Source organism: Periophthalmus magnuspinnatus, chromosome 13 (assembly GCF_009829125.3).
Source record: "Periophthalmus magnuspinnatus isolate fPerMag1 chromosome 13, fPerMag1.2.pri, whole genome shotgun sequence".
NCBI classification, from domain to species: Eukaryota; Metazoa; Chordata; class Actinopteri; order Gobiiformes; family Gobiidae; genus Periophthalmus; species Periophthalmus magnuspinnatus.
In genome coordinates this window covers 2,177,908-2,189,716 of record NC_047138.1, presented here as the reverse complement: position 1 = coordinate 2,189,716, position 11,809 = coordinate 2,177,908, and the positions used below count along the sequence as shown (strand labels likewise).

The 11,809-nt window shown below is 38.8% G+C and overlaps 1 protein-coding gene across 1 annotated transcript in view; it reads left to right on the top strand.

The window, feature by feature from the left end:
* The first annotated feature begins 75 nt into the window (after window positions 1–75).
* Window positions 76–11,809, top strand: part of LOC117380789 (myelin protein zero-like protein 2) — a 42,505-nt gene continuing 30,771 nt past the window's right edge. The window contains exon 1 of the mRNA XM_033977632.2: window positions 76–148. Within this exon, the coding sequence (XP_033833523.1) occupies window positions 100–148 (49 nt within the window). The 5' untranslated portion in view covers window positions 76–99. The remainder of the gene's footprint in view (window positions 149–11,809) is intronic.

Here is an 11,809-nt window from a genome sequence, read left to right as displayed (position 1 = left end):
CAAGACATCCGTTTGTCCTTTGGGAATTGGGGGATCCACGGAGGAGTTTGTGGACACTCAAACTCCAGCCTTTTCGTCTTCTTCTTTTCCATCCTTCCAATGTGCGCCAGCGGGCTCTTTTTGGTCCTGTTTGGACTTGCAGCTTCAGGTGAGAGACCCTTTGTTTATGTCTGTCTGAGCCAAACGCTACATACCTGCGATTCTCTTAAAAATCCAATGTCTTTTCCCAACTATTCCGTGCGTAAAACCCATTTGGCTGCTCGCTCCATCTCAAAATCTCGCGCGTAACTTGTGCCAAATGTTCCCCAGGAGCAACACAAACTTGAAAACAGTTTACCCACTGTCAATTTCCTCTTTTATCTGACATCCCTCGACAAATCCTAGGGGGAAACTCGACTCAAAACAGGATGTGCACTCAGCAACTTCAAAACTAATAAAGAAATCACTGATTGTCTGTCCATTAATGCTCCTTTGGGACTTTCTTCTGGACATGTAGCGTCCGTTGTGCGTCAAAGGAAAGCAGACAATACGGGTTAGAGCACTAAATATCTTTGCTTGTTCCTGTAATCGCCACACAAAGCGCATAAATGAGACAATAACAGAGATGTAAGGCATATCCACCTCTCCATGTTGCATTGTTGTGGCTGTTTTCTTGGCATCCTGGAGCTGCTTTGGTGGAAAGACGCACAGATTCCAGCCTGTTTCCTCTATCGCACTGATGGAGAGTGTTTTCCAGGACACATTTCACATCCTCCTGGTGTATTAATACTCCTATAGAAAGCACTTTTACCTCATAATGAATAGACGGCTCAATTGCATTTAAACACACCTGGATGTTTAACCTTGAAGTAATCTGTGTCCAGCAGCTCCTGTTAAGTGGATTATATTGATTGCACATTCATGCCGAAGCACAATGTTGAGAAGCAGCTTATGTTTAGAGCAGCACGTGTCCAGAGAGATCAGACTAGACACAGCAGAGAGATACTGAATATATGCAACTACAGACAGTATCTCTCCAGTCTGGACTCTAACACAACAGCCGTATGGATTCTGTGCACAGTATATTAAAGTAATACTGTGCTTTTTGTGTTACAAAGGTGCAAAAGTGTTGTGTTTGCCGTGCAGCAGTGGTCATATATCACTCTAAGGGGAGATAACAGCTCTGTTCTGGTCATTTTTGGTTATCTGTTTGCTTATCTGCAGCTCCTCTCATCTCAAGACTCTGTAACCCCCCGCGCTCTGAGAGGATTATACAACACTCACCTCTTCCTCTTTGCTTTGAATTTCACGTCTATAGAATGATTAACCCCCGACTCGTGTAGTATAAAAAAAACGGTACAATCTCATCTTGTTAGACTCTACTAAACTTTACTAAACTCTACCAGACTCTACTAAACTCTACCAGACTCTACTAAACTCTACCAGACTCTACTAAACTCTACCAGACTCTACTAGACTCTACTAGACTCTACTAAACTTTACTAAACTCTACCAGACTCTACTAAACTCTACCAGACTCTACTAAACTCTACCAGACTCTACTAAACTCTACCAGACTCAACTAAACTCTACCAGACTCTATCAGACTCTACTAGACTTTATCAGACTCTACCAGACTCAACTAAACTCTACCAGACTCTACTAAACTCTTCCAGACTCTACTAAACTCTTCCAGACTCTACTAGACTCTACTAAACTCTACCAGACTCTACTAAACTCTTCCAGACTCTTCCAGACTCTACTAAACTCTTCCAGACTCTACCAGACTCTACTAAACTCTACCAGACTCTACTAGACTCTACTAAACTCTACCAGACTCTACTAAACTCTTCCAGACTCTTCCAGACTCTACTAAACTCTTCCAGACTCTACCAGACTCTACTAAACTCTACCAGACTCTACTAGACTCTACTAAACTCTTCCAGACTCTTCCAGACTCTACTAAACTCTTCCAGACTCTACCAGACTCTACTAAACTCTACCAGACTCTACTAAACTCTTCCAGACTCTTCCAGACTCTACTAAACTCTACCAGACTCTACTAAACTCTACCAGACTCTACCAGACTCTACTAAACTCTACCAGACTCTACTAAACTCTACTAAACTCTACCAGACTCTACTAAGCTCTACTAAACTCTACCAGACTCTACTAAACTCTACTAAACTCTACCAGACTCTACCAGACTCTACTAAACTCTACCAGACTCTACTAAACTCTACTAAACTCTACCAGACTCTACTAAGCTCTACCAGACTCTACCAGACTCTACCAGACTCTACTAAACTCTACCAGACTCTACTAAGCTCTACCAGACTCTACCAGACTCTACCAGACTCTACCAGACTCTACTAAACTCTACCAGACTCTACTAAACTCTACCAGACTCTACTAAACTCTACCAGACTCTACTAGACTCTACTAAACTCTACCAGACTCTACTAAACTCTTCCAGACTCTTCCAGACTCTACTAAACTCTACCAGACTCTACTAAACTCTACCAGACTCTACCAGACTCTACTAAACTCTACCAGACTCTACTAAACTCTACTAAACTCTACCAGACTCTACTAAGCTCTACCAGACTCTACCAGACTCTACCAGACTCTACCAGACTCTACTAAACTCTACCAGACTCTACTAAGCTCTACCAGACTCTACCAGACTCTACCAGACTCTATCAGACTCTACCAGACTCTACTCTCCTCTGCTTCAGACGCCGCTCTCTTGACTCTGCCTTTTAAACGTTACCGGACGCCGCTTTTAACTCGACTGTTTCGCTGTAACCGACAATCAAAATGTCCAGAGCGCTCCGTGTGCCTCTGCGTCTGTTCAAGCAACAGGACAGAAACCGACAATTCCCAAACAAACATCACGACACGAGACTAACACGACTCGAGCTATAAACAAAACGACTTAGATAACAGACGTGGATAAGTATAACGTTACATTTTTGTACATTTTCTGGTATATTAAGTGTTATTTAAGCTTTGTTACGATGAACTTTATTTATTTTATGTCTTATAATTCAGAATAAAAAATGGCCATTGTGCGATTTCCCACGTTTTTTTTTCTTCTAGTGCTTTTTTAATACTTGCATAATCCAAATGTTTTGCATAAACGACGACGCGTGAGTCGCAGTAAACACATATCTGGACTTGCCATGTTCCGCTCGTGATGGCTGTTGGGTTTATTATGTTGGCGTTTCAGTGCTGCAAGTTGAAACTGGCCTTGTCATAGTTCTGTCATGAAACCGTTCAGTTTATTAACACATGAAATTCAACCCCTCAGCGTCAGAATGTGTTTTAATGAGTGCGTTTGAGGTACTTTTACTTTCCAGGGTTATTTTCCTCTCCGTACCTTCAAGGCGTTCTCTCGTTTCCTCTTTCCAAACTGGATCTAAACGCACATTCTTCAGACAAACCTACATATCGCTCTGTGTTAAAACCCCGTCAAGCTCCAGCAGACGCGTTCAAAGTCGCTGAAATCACATGTCGTATTCGCCGTTCAGTGAACTCTGGGCTTCAAAAGTTCATCGCAATGGAACTGAACAACAATTTGAAAGTCCGTGATCGCCGCAAACCAAATAAATGTCGTGTTTTTCTGCGCACGAGCTGCCAAAATAGTTTAAATCTGTGCAAACATCTTCTGAAACACGTTTGTGACATGTGCTTCTGTTGGTTTATCTGTTCGTTCGCCGATTCTTTGAACAAAATCCTTTTATTAAAACATAAATCGCACGTCTAAACACATTCGCAAAACTCGCAATTCGATATTTTTCCCAGTTTGTTTCTCCTGAAGGGTTAAAAATCTCCGTTTCTGACCAGACGATGGACTGAAAACCATAAAATTCAGTTAAATATTTGCACGTTTTAACATTTTAAACCAGTAAATCTCGTGAGACGCTGCTTTGTGACTGGAGATTGTACGAGGAAGCGCTGTCTCTGATTGGATGACATGCTAATTAGTGAAAACGTGCACTGACCCAAAACAATCTGCGCCTCAATGGGCCCTTTGTTTTTTCATGGTTCCACATTTTTTCACGAGTGATTGGTCCAAACCCTAATAAGGTATGTGCGTACAGTGCTCCAAAGGCCTCTGTTTTTCCTGTTTTTGAAGCAGAAACCAAACAGTAAAGCTGCGCAATCCGGGAAAATATGGGATTGTGGTTTTTGACGACATGCGTTTGTGTAGATTTTGTGTTGATTTATGGTTTAATAGTAGGATTTTGTTAAAAGATGAGAAGAAGATTTGACCAAAAGACTGAAATCTGAGCAAATCACATTTCAGAACGTGTTTGTGCGGCGCTAAACTGCAGGATTTGATGTTTTTTTGCAGAGTAGAACATTGTGTTTGTGTGGAAATGACTGTACTTAAAGTGGACAGCCTCTGTGATTTGCAAATTACGTCCATTTCCATTTGATTGTGATTAATCTTCTTGCAGCTCTAACAACCAGATCTGTTCATTTTACTGGAGAAATGAGACTTTTGGGTTCCGTGTGTTTAGTTTGGTGGTTTGTGTCCGCTTGTGTTTGGTTGTTTTGTTGTTTCATTGTCATTTAAAAGTGTTTTTTATCAGTGTTTGGTCTGACTCTGAAAGGACAGTCCCAATCCCTGAGGAGCAAATGATCAGATTGCAAAGAAAAACAAATCTAGACCAGGTTTAAACGCAAGTATTTAGTCCGTGGTGACGATAATTTAAACCAAAATGGCTGATGTTGAATGTAGTTTGGTTTTATTTCAAAAAAGTCACTTACACAAATATTTATCCATGTTATTTAGTCTGTGTAAAGCTGAATATTGTGCTTTGAAATGCAACAAAAAACAGACAAATTCACTGTAAATTCAGTTTTATTTTGACTTTAGGGGCAGTGTTTTTGTTATAGTTTATGTCACGTTTGACCAGAATGTTTTTCCCGTTTTGTAACAAGTATCTGTCGGATATTTTATCTATAAACGCTTTCACTGCAAATGTAGCCGACGGTGAATTCCCACAGTGGAAAAGTGAGTATTTTGTGTCCGTTTCAAGGAGATCTCATGTTTGAAACGCTGGCACTGCAGTCACATCTTGGTTTTTTACCCTGTCTTACTAAAAAGGAGTAGCAGTTACAGTTTCAAGTGACTCATTTAAGAAAAAACTGACTGTGTTTCTCATAAATCTTGTCACTATGACACATTTTTCCAGTGGGTTCGATGGCGAAAGTGTTTCTGAAAAGGTCATTTTTGGACAGTGTTTTGCTGTAGAAATGTGGTTTTGTAGGAGAGTCAAACAGTTTCCGTTCTGTTTTTTGCGTGTGTGCCTTCAGTGCGGTGACCAGTGCACTTTATTACACTTACAGACCTTATACGGTGAGCCGTTCGCCCACTAACGAAAAGGTTAATGGTTCTGCTGATGTGTCCTTTGGCAAGACACCTTCACCGCTCTGAGTCGGTTTTACTGTGACCTTGAATAGTGTGTAAAAGTAACATGAAGTATCTGACAGTTGAAAAAAAAAAGCAGAACTCTTTTGTTTCTAAATATTTTTATTTTATTTTCTCAGAGCCTTTAGAACGACTCTTCCCACATTAATCTGAGCAAATCAAGCACCGAGGAACAAACCCTCAGTGTGCAGTGGGACTTTGAGTCACATGGGTCAAACTCGACATTTTAATCCCAGAGACGCCCCGAGCGTAAACGACATTAAAGGAATAATAAGTGTTTTTCAAAGACAGGGGGCAGTATCTCCACAGACCTGACTAGTCCTGATTTCTTCCTGTGGGTCGATCTTAAAGAAAAGGTGTTTGTGAATAAACCTCAAACAGAATATCAAGGATCAAATAAGAGACATAAGCCGGAAATGATTTAAATGTGACGCAAAGTGAGTTGGATCGGGCTGTTCAGGGACAAACACAAAATGGCGGAAGGATTCATAGAAGAAATAAAAATAAAGTAAATAAATGAAATAAACTTAAAAATAAAATAAAATTAAAAAAATCTAAAAAATGACAGAAAACAGACAAATAATAAAAAATAATAAAAAACTGAAACAGACATAAAACTATAAAAAATAGTTTAAAAAAAAGTATATATCACAAAAATGTACAGAAAACAAATAAAAATAAAAAATGAAATAAAAGTAGAAAATGTATAAATCACAAAAAATATAGAAAAGAGACAAATGATAATAATAAAAAAAGAAATAAAAGTAAAAAATATATACATCACCAAAATATAGAAAAGAGACAAATGATAATAATAAAAAATGAAATAAAAGTAAAATTTATTTAGGTCATTTTTCCTCCCTCTAGTTTAAGTTGTGATAAGTTCAAGTGTAAGTGAACAATTATATCCGTATATATTGACAAAAATCTTGGAAGGTTCAGTTTATCTACTGCTGAAATTTGGTGAGTTTAACTTATACTATATACTTACACTTACACTTATACTTATACTTATACTTATACTTATATACTTAACTTATAGGAGCGACTGAAGATTTAAAAGTGTCAGTGAGTTTTGGGCTGTATTAAAATTGTACTATGTAACTTTTCTGACATCTGCCTATCACCACAGAGATGTTTCTTCTTTACCTGGAATATTCCACAGTACAGCATTTAACTGATCTACTTCCATAAAGACGAGAAGCTGACGGTCAAGTTACAGGTCAGACCGTGCGTTTTTAAGCAGTAAAAACACCTAAAATTGAATATGTTAAAAATAAATGCATTCGGTGTCAATGACATGTCCAAAAAGACAATCAGGCGGCTCACCAGAAAAGTTACACAGTGCATCTTTAGGGAAAAAAGAACTCTCTCGTCATACAACACACTTTCTTTCTGTATTTTGAAGGTTTACGTTGTGGCATTGTGCTCAAGATTATAAATTAAACACTGACCCCACTTCAGCTCACACTTCAGTGATACTTTTGAGCTTTTGTTTGGGTTTGGTGTGTGTCGCTTTTGTCCTTTATCCCCACACAAAAGCCCGGCAAACCCTAAACCGCAATTACCATGTGTTTTATAGGTGTGTCTGGAGCGAGTCATGTTAAAAACCACATTCGCTTCCATGTAATTTTATGAGTATTAAAGAAATGCAAGTGAAAGCTGCGAGTCAAAACGCTGATTAAGACCAGACATCTTTATTTTGAAATGTGGCGAAGCAAAAACAACATGAAAATGAAGAAAAATGAGTGGAAGTCACACATGTCGCATTTGTGAACTAAACCTGTAAATCCAGACAGACGGCCGCACGTTATGAGTTAAGACGAGGACGGTATGTGACTGAAACACAGAGGAAACGGCTCGTATTTTGCGTGTGTATGATTTTATCTTCAAGAATAACAAATATCGTGATGTTCTAACGTTAAAAGTGTCACAATAATATCAGACGCCGTCACAAAAAGTCAAGAAACACACGTCTCTTTGCTTAAAATCAATGTAATCACGCAGTAGTATCTTAAAAACAGAGAAAAATACATAAAACATGATCCTTTGCTCCATTTCAGTGCAGATTATATAAAGAAATAACAGTTTTTACGCACTTTGAAATGTCAGTTCTTTGGATTATTACAGAACTAAATTATTGTCAAAGCATTTTAAAAGGAAAAAGCAGCGTTCACATTTTGTTCCTTCACAAAATAGTGCAATAAATATCATCATATTGTGAGATGTAGATCGAGAAAACAGCGTGCAGAGATTTGGATGTGGTTACGTTATTTTGAATCGGTAAGATGAAGTAAAGGCTCTTTAAAAAGGCGTTTTGGGGTTTTGTTGTCAGATTTTCTACATATTTTGGTGATTTTATCCTATGGACGACTATTGAAATATGTCCAAGTAGAAAAGAGCCTCTGTCCACACTATTATACACGGAATACAAAAAACACAATCGCAATTTAATAATCTGGTAACAAACTTTTATACTCACACCTGCTCCTGTTTTTAATGTTTTATATGGGCTTATACTTATACGTTTTGTTTGTTTTTATGTATTTTGAACAGGGCGTCCATGAAAAAAAAAGTGCTTTTATTGAGTTCACCTGTATAAAAAATATAAATAAATAAAAAAAATAAGTACATGCCGCCACACAGAGCCGCTCATTTTACCCTTTCAGTCGTTTTGTTGGAGATCACGTTTGCTCTCGTGACACTGAGGACCACTGCCCCCTCCAAGCTGCGCGCATGCGCACTGGCGCACTGCTGACACGGTCTCCGCGCACAGAAACAATCGAACCGGGATTGAAAATAAAATAAACACACAACAATTCATTCTGCGCTATTTTTCAGTGTGAGTCAGTGAGTGTGACCGGGACGAGCTCCAGACAATTATGTGATTCACAGACGAATCTGCACAACTTCAACATGACAGACTCCTCATGGGCCGGTACCAGAGTTTTAGCCGATGTGGCCGATGTGGAGTGAAGACTGTAATGATTCTCAGTGTTTAACCCTGAACGTTCCCACGGCCCGCGCTCAGGCAAAGATCCGCGCGGAAAATTACGCGCGCGTAATTGCGTAACTTTACGCACTGTTTTGTTGCAGTTTTACATTTTAATCATGACGAAACGGACAAAACAAAGGAAGTACGAGACCGAGGACACTGTGGATGTTTGTACAAGTTAAACTAGAGACATCTGGACCTGGAGCGGCTCATGAAACCGAGTGAAGATCTAATGATGGACTGAGGAGCAGAGGACCTGATGTGCGGATGGACTGGATGTTCCTGATCGGTGAGTGTGGTTTATTCTGCTATTCACTTAATTGTGGGTCAAATGTATCATGTGTAATCATTAGCATTAGCATTCAATTATGTATTTATTTATTTTATCGCTCAGATATTTAGGAAGCATCAGATGTAGATTTTGTTTTTTTTAGAATGTTTTCCTCATAGGGAAATATAATTTTAACACATCCCGTTTGACACTTTATTGAAAATATCAGTATTTCTAGTCACGTAGTCGACAAATACACAACGTTTAGTTTGTTTAGTGCAACATCTAGCAGCAAAAACACAATTCTGTAACAAAAAATACCCAAATCACCAAAATATTCTGTGATATTGTGAGTTTTTGTGTGATGTTTATCTATATTCACATTTTCTTTCTTATTACACGGCGCACAAACCTCATCTGTGCAGTTTTATAAAGTGTTTTCCAAATGTAGACACAGTTTTACGACACAAAACTTGAAATCCTCATCACTCAGGTGGATTTATTTTGCCAATATCCAAAGAATCCAAAAAGGAGTTGAGCTTTGACGCAGTAAAAATCAGGTGTTGTGTTTTTATTGTGTAACTTTCCTCCTCTGAGGATTAAGCAACATTTTTATTTATGTCACTGTTAAAAAATGTAAACCCAAGGAGGAAATGGGATTTACACTGGATCCTGCGCACAGGCTGTGGCGTGTGTGTGTGTGTGTGTGTGTGAGTTGTGTGAGTTGTGTGTGTTGTGTGTGAGTTGTGTGTGTTGTGTGTGAGTTGTGTGTGTTGTGTGTGAGTTGTGTGTGTTGTGTGTGAGTTGTGTGTGTTGTGTGTGAGTTGTGTGTGTTGTGTGTGAGTTGTGTGTGTTGTGCAGTTGTATTTGTGCGTGCAGTTTTGTCGTTGAACTGCTGTATTTGTGCGTGCAGTCATGTGGCCGAGCTGCTGCGTTTGTGCCGTTGTCAGTTGTGTTGCAGTCGTCGTGTAAACAGTTTACACAGTGATACAACAGTGGGTGAGTTACACACACGAGTTTAACCTCTGGACTCAATCGACCTGTAAACAGATCAAACCCACGAGTGAAAACTGAAAATAACAGCCTCAATAATCAGTTAGGACCGTTACCGTAGAAATTAACTATTTAAAACAAACAAAAAACAACAACTTTTGAGTGAGAAAAGTCCTCAAAATGCAGCATGTGCCTTTAAACCGTGAGTTGTGTTGTAAAGTGCACATTTGTTTTGTTTATATGAGTCGGAGGGTCAAGTGCAGTTATCTCCAAACACATGTCGACGATAACAAAGAGCGACACTGGAAATCCTCTCACGCAATTTACTTCTGCAGCCAAAATAATTAAAACGGGATGTGTTGAAAGAGCGATTCGTCAAATAGAAAATGCCAAAGTTATTATCCAGACGCTTTGAAATCTGAAAGCAAAAGCAAAAGCAAAAGCGGAACCTAAAATAACCATAGATTTCCGTGGCTTTTAAAGAGTTTAGAGTTTATTTCCAATCCGTGTCGTCTGTTCTGTGGATTTTTCCCTCAAAATGTCGCCTTCAACAACTAATATATTATTTTTAAACACATTTGGATATAGAAGCGTCACTTTAAACACTGAATTGTGCTTTTTCTACGGATTTTTCAAGCTAAAACTCCTTCCCATCAGTTCAATCTCAGCAATTACAAATGTTTTTATGTGTTTTTTCTACATCTCAACTGAACGCACGTGTCTTTTTAGGTTCTGGAAGTAAATTAACTTACATAAACTTTCCAAATAAACTGAATATTAACAGTTTTGGTGCAACTGATGACCACAAGACGTGACATTTTATTGGAAATCAGCTTCTTAAACGTTATAAACCGCCACTTTATGAGAAGATTTAGCTGACGTTTCCATTTTAAACGTGCTTTTTGTGCTTAAAATGATTGTGTTTTGCCTGGATATCAGTTCACACGTCGTTGATTTGTCTCCGCGAGGCATTTGAGCTCTTGACCAGGACTGTGGAGGTTCATTAAACAAATCAAATGTACTGTAAATGTTTTGATGTTGAGATGGAGCTAGTGTGTGAAAAATGAGACAGATTGTACGTCGTGCCTCACCTGAGAACACGAGGGTTTGCACACAGCTCTGTAATTACATGACACTGTACACAGAAATGTGAGTGTCCTGTAAAGAGCACAGGCAACATAGGAGTGGCAGGGAGGGAAACTCGGCTTTGTGCGACTCTGTAAAGAAAGAAAAGCTGTAAAAAGTCGACTTGACACATTCCCCGTCACAGTGTTTGGTGTGAGTTGATCAGACGCCACATATGTGTTGACTAATGCTTCAAACTGTGACATTTGAATCAGTAAAACACATCTTAAGTTCACATTCAGTGGAGTCTAACGCATTCTTACCTCTGTGTGATGGAATATCCCGCATTAAAGCATTATATTTTTGCATTTATTCAGATTCACGTGTTTTTTATTGCTCAAAATTACCTTAAAACTCTTAAAATCATGTGTTCTTAATTGTGATAAATTGTGCTTTTGTCCCTTTTAATATCACCTTAAATGTTTTATATTCACACTTTTGTTCATTTTCAGTAATTTGTCGATATCCAACCAAACAAAACTGTCCTGCGTTTGTTTAGTTTAGTTTTTCCGTGAGTTTATCTTTAATTTAATCACCACACACACCTGTTACGTTAAAGATGTTTTATTTGGTTATATTTGGTCAGATCAGTTTAATATTTTCATCTGTTTTTTACCTGAATTTCCACATGGTCCAGACACAGAGGGGGCGTGGCCTAAGCCTTGGGTGTGGTCGTGGGCTGGACCGTGTGGAGGGAGAACTGGGTTAAGTGGTTTCTCTTTTTGTTTCAGTGTCTTTTTGTGTTTATAGTTGGTTTTAAACACTTTTTTCGACCCTCGTACGTCCACGGTGTTTGAAGTTGTACCTGTCGTCAATCAGAAGTAAATGGCGTTTACCGGGGGGAGGAGCTTCTGGGTTGAAATGGTATAAAAGCAGGACAAGTCAGACTTTTGGGAGAACCTCAGCGTCACCGGGTACGTGGGATGTTTCCTCCTTCTTTTATTTATGTTGACCACAGTTATTTTCTGGTAAATCTGTATTATTTTTCCACGCATTACCACGG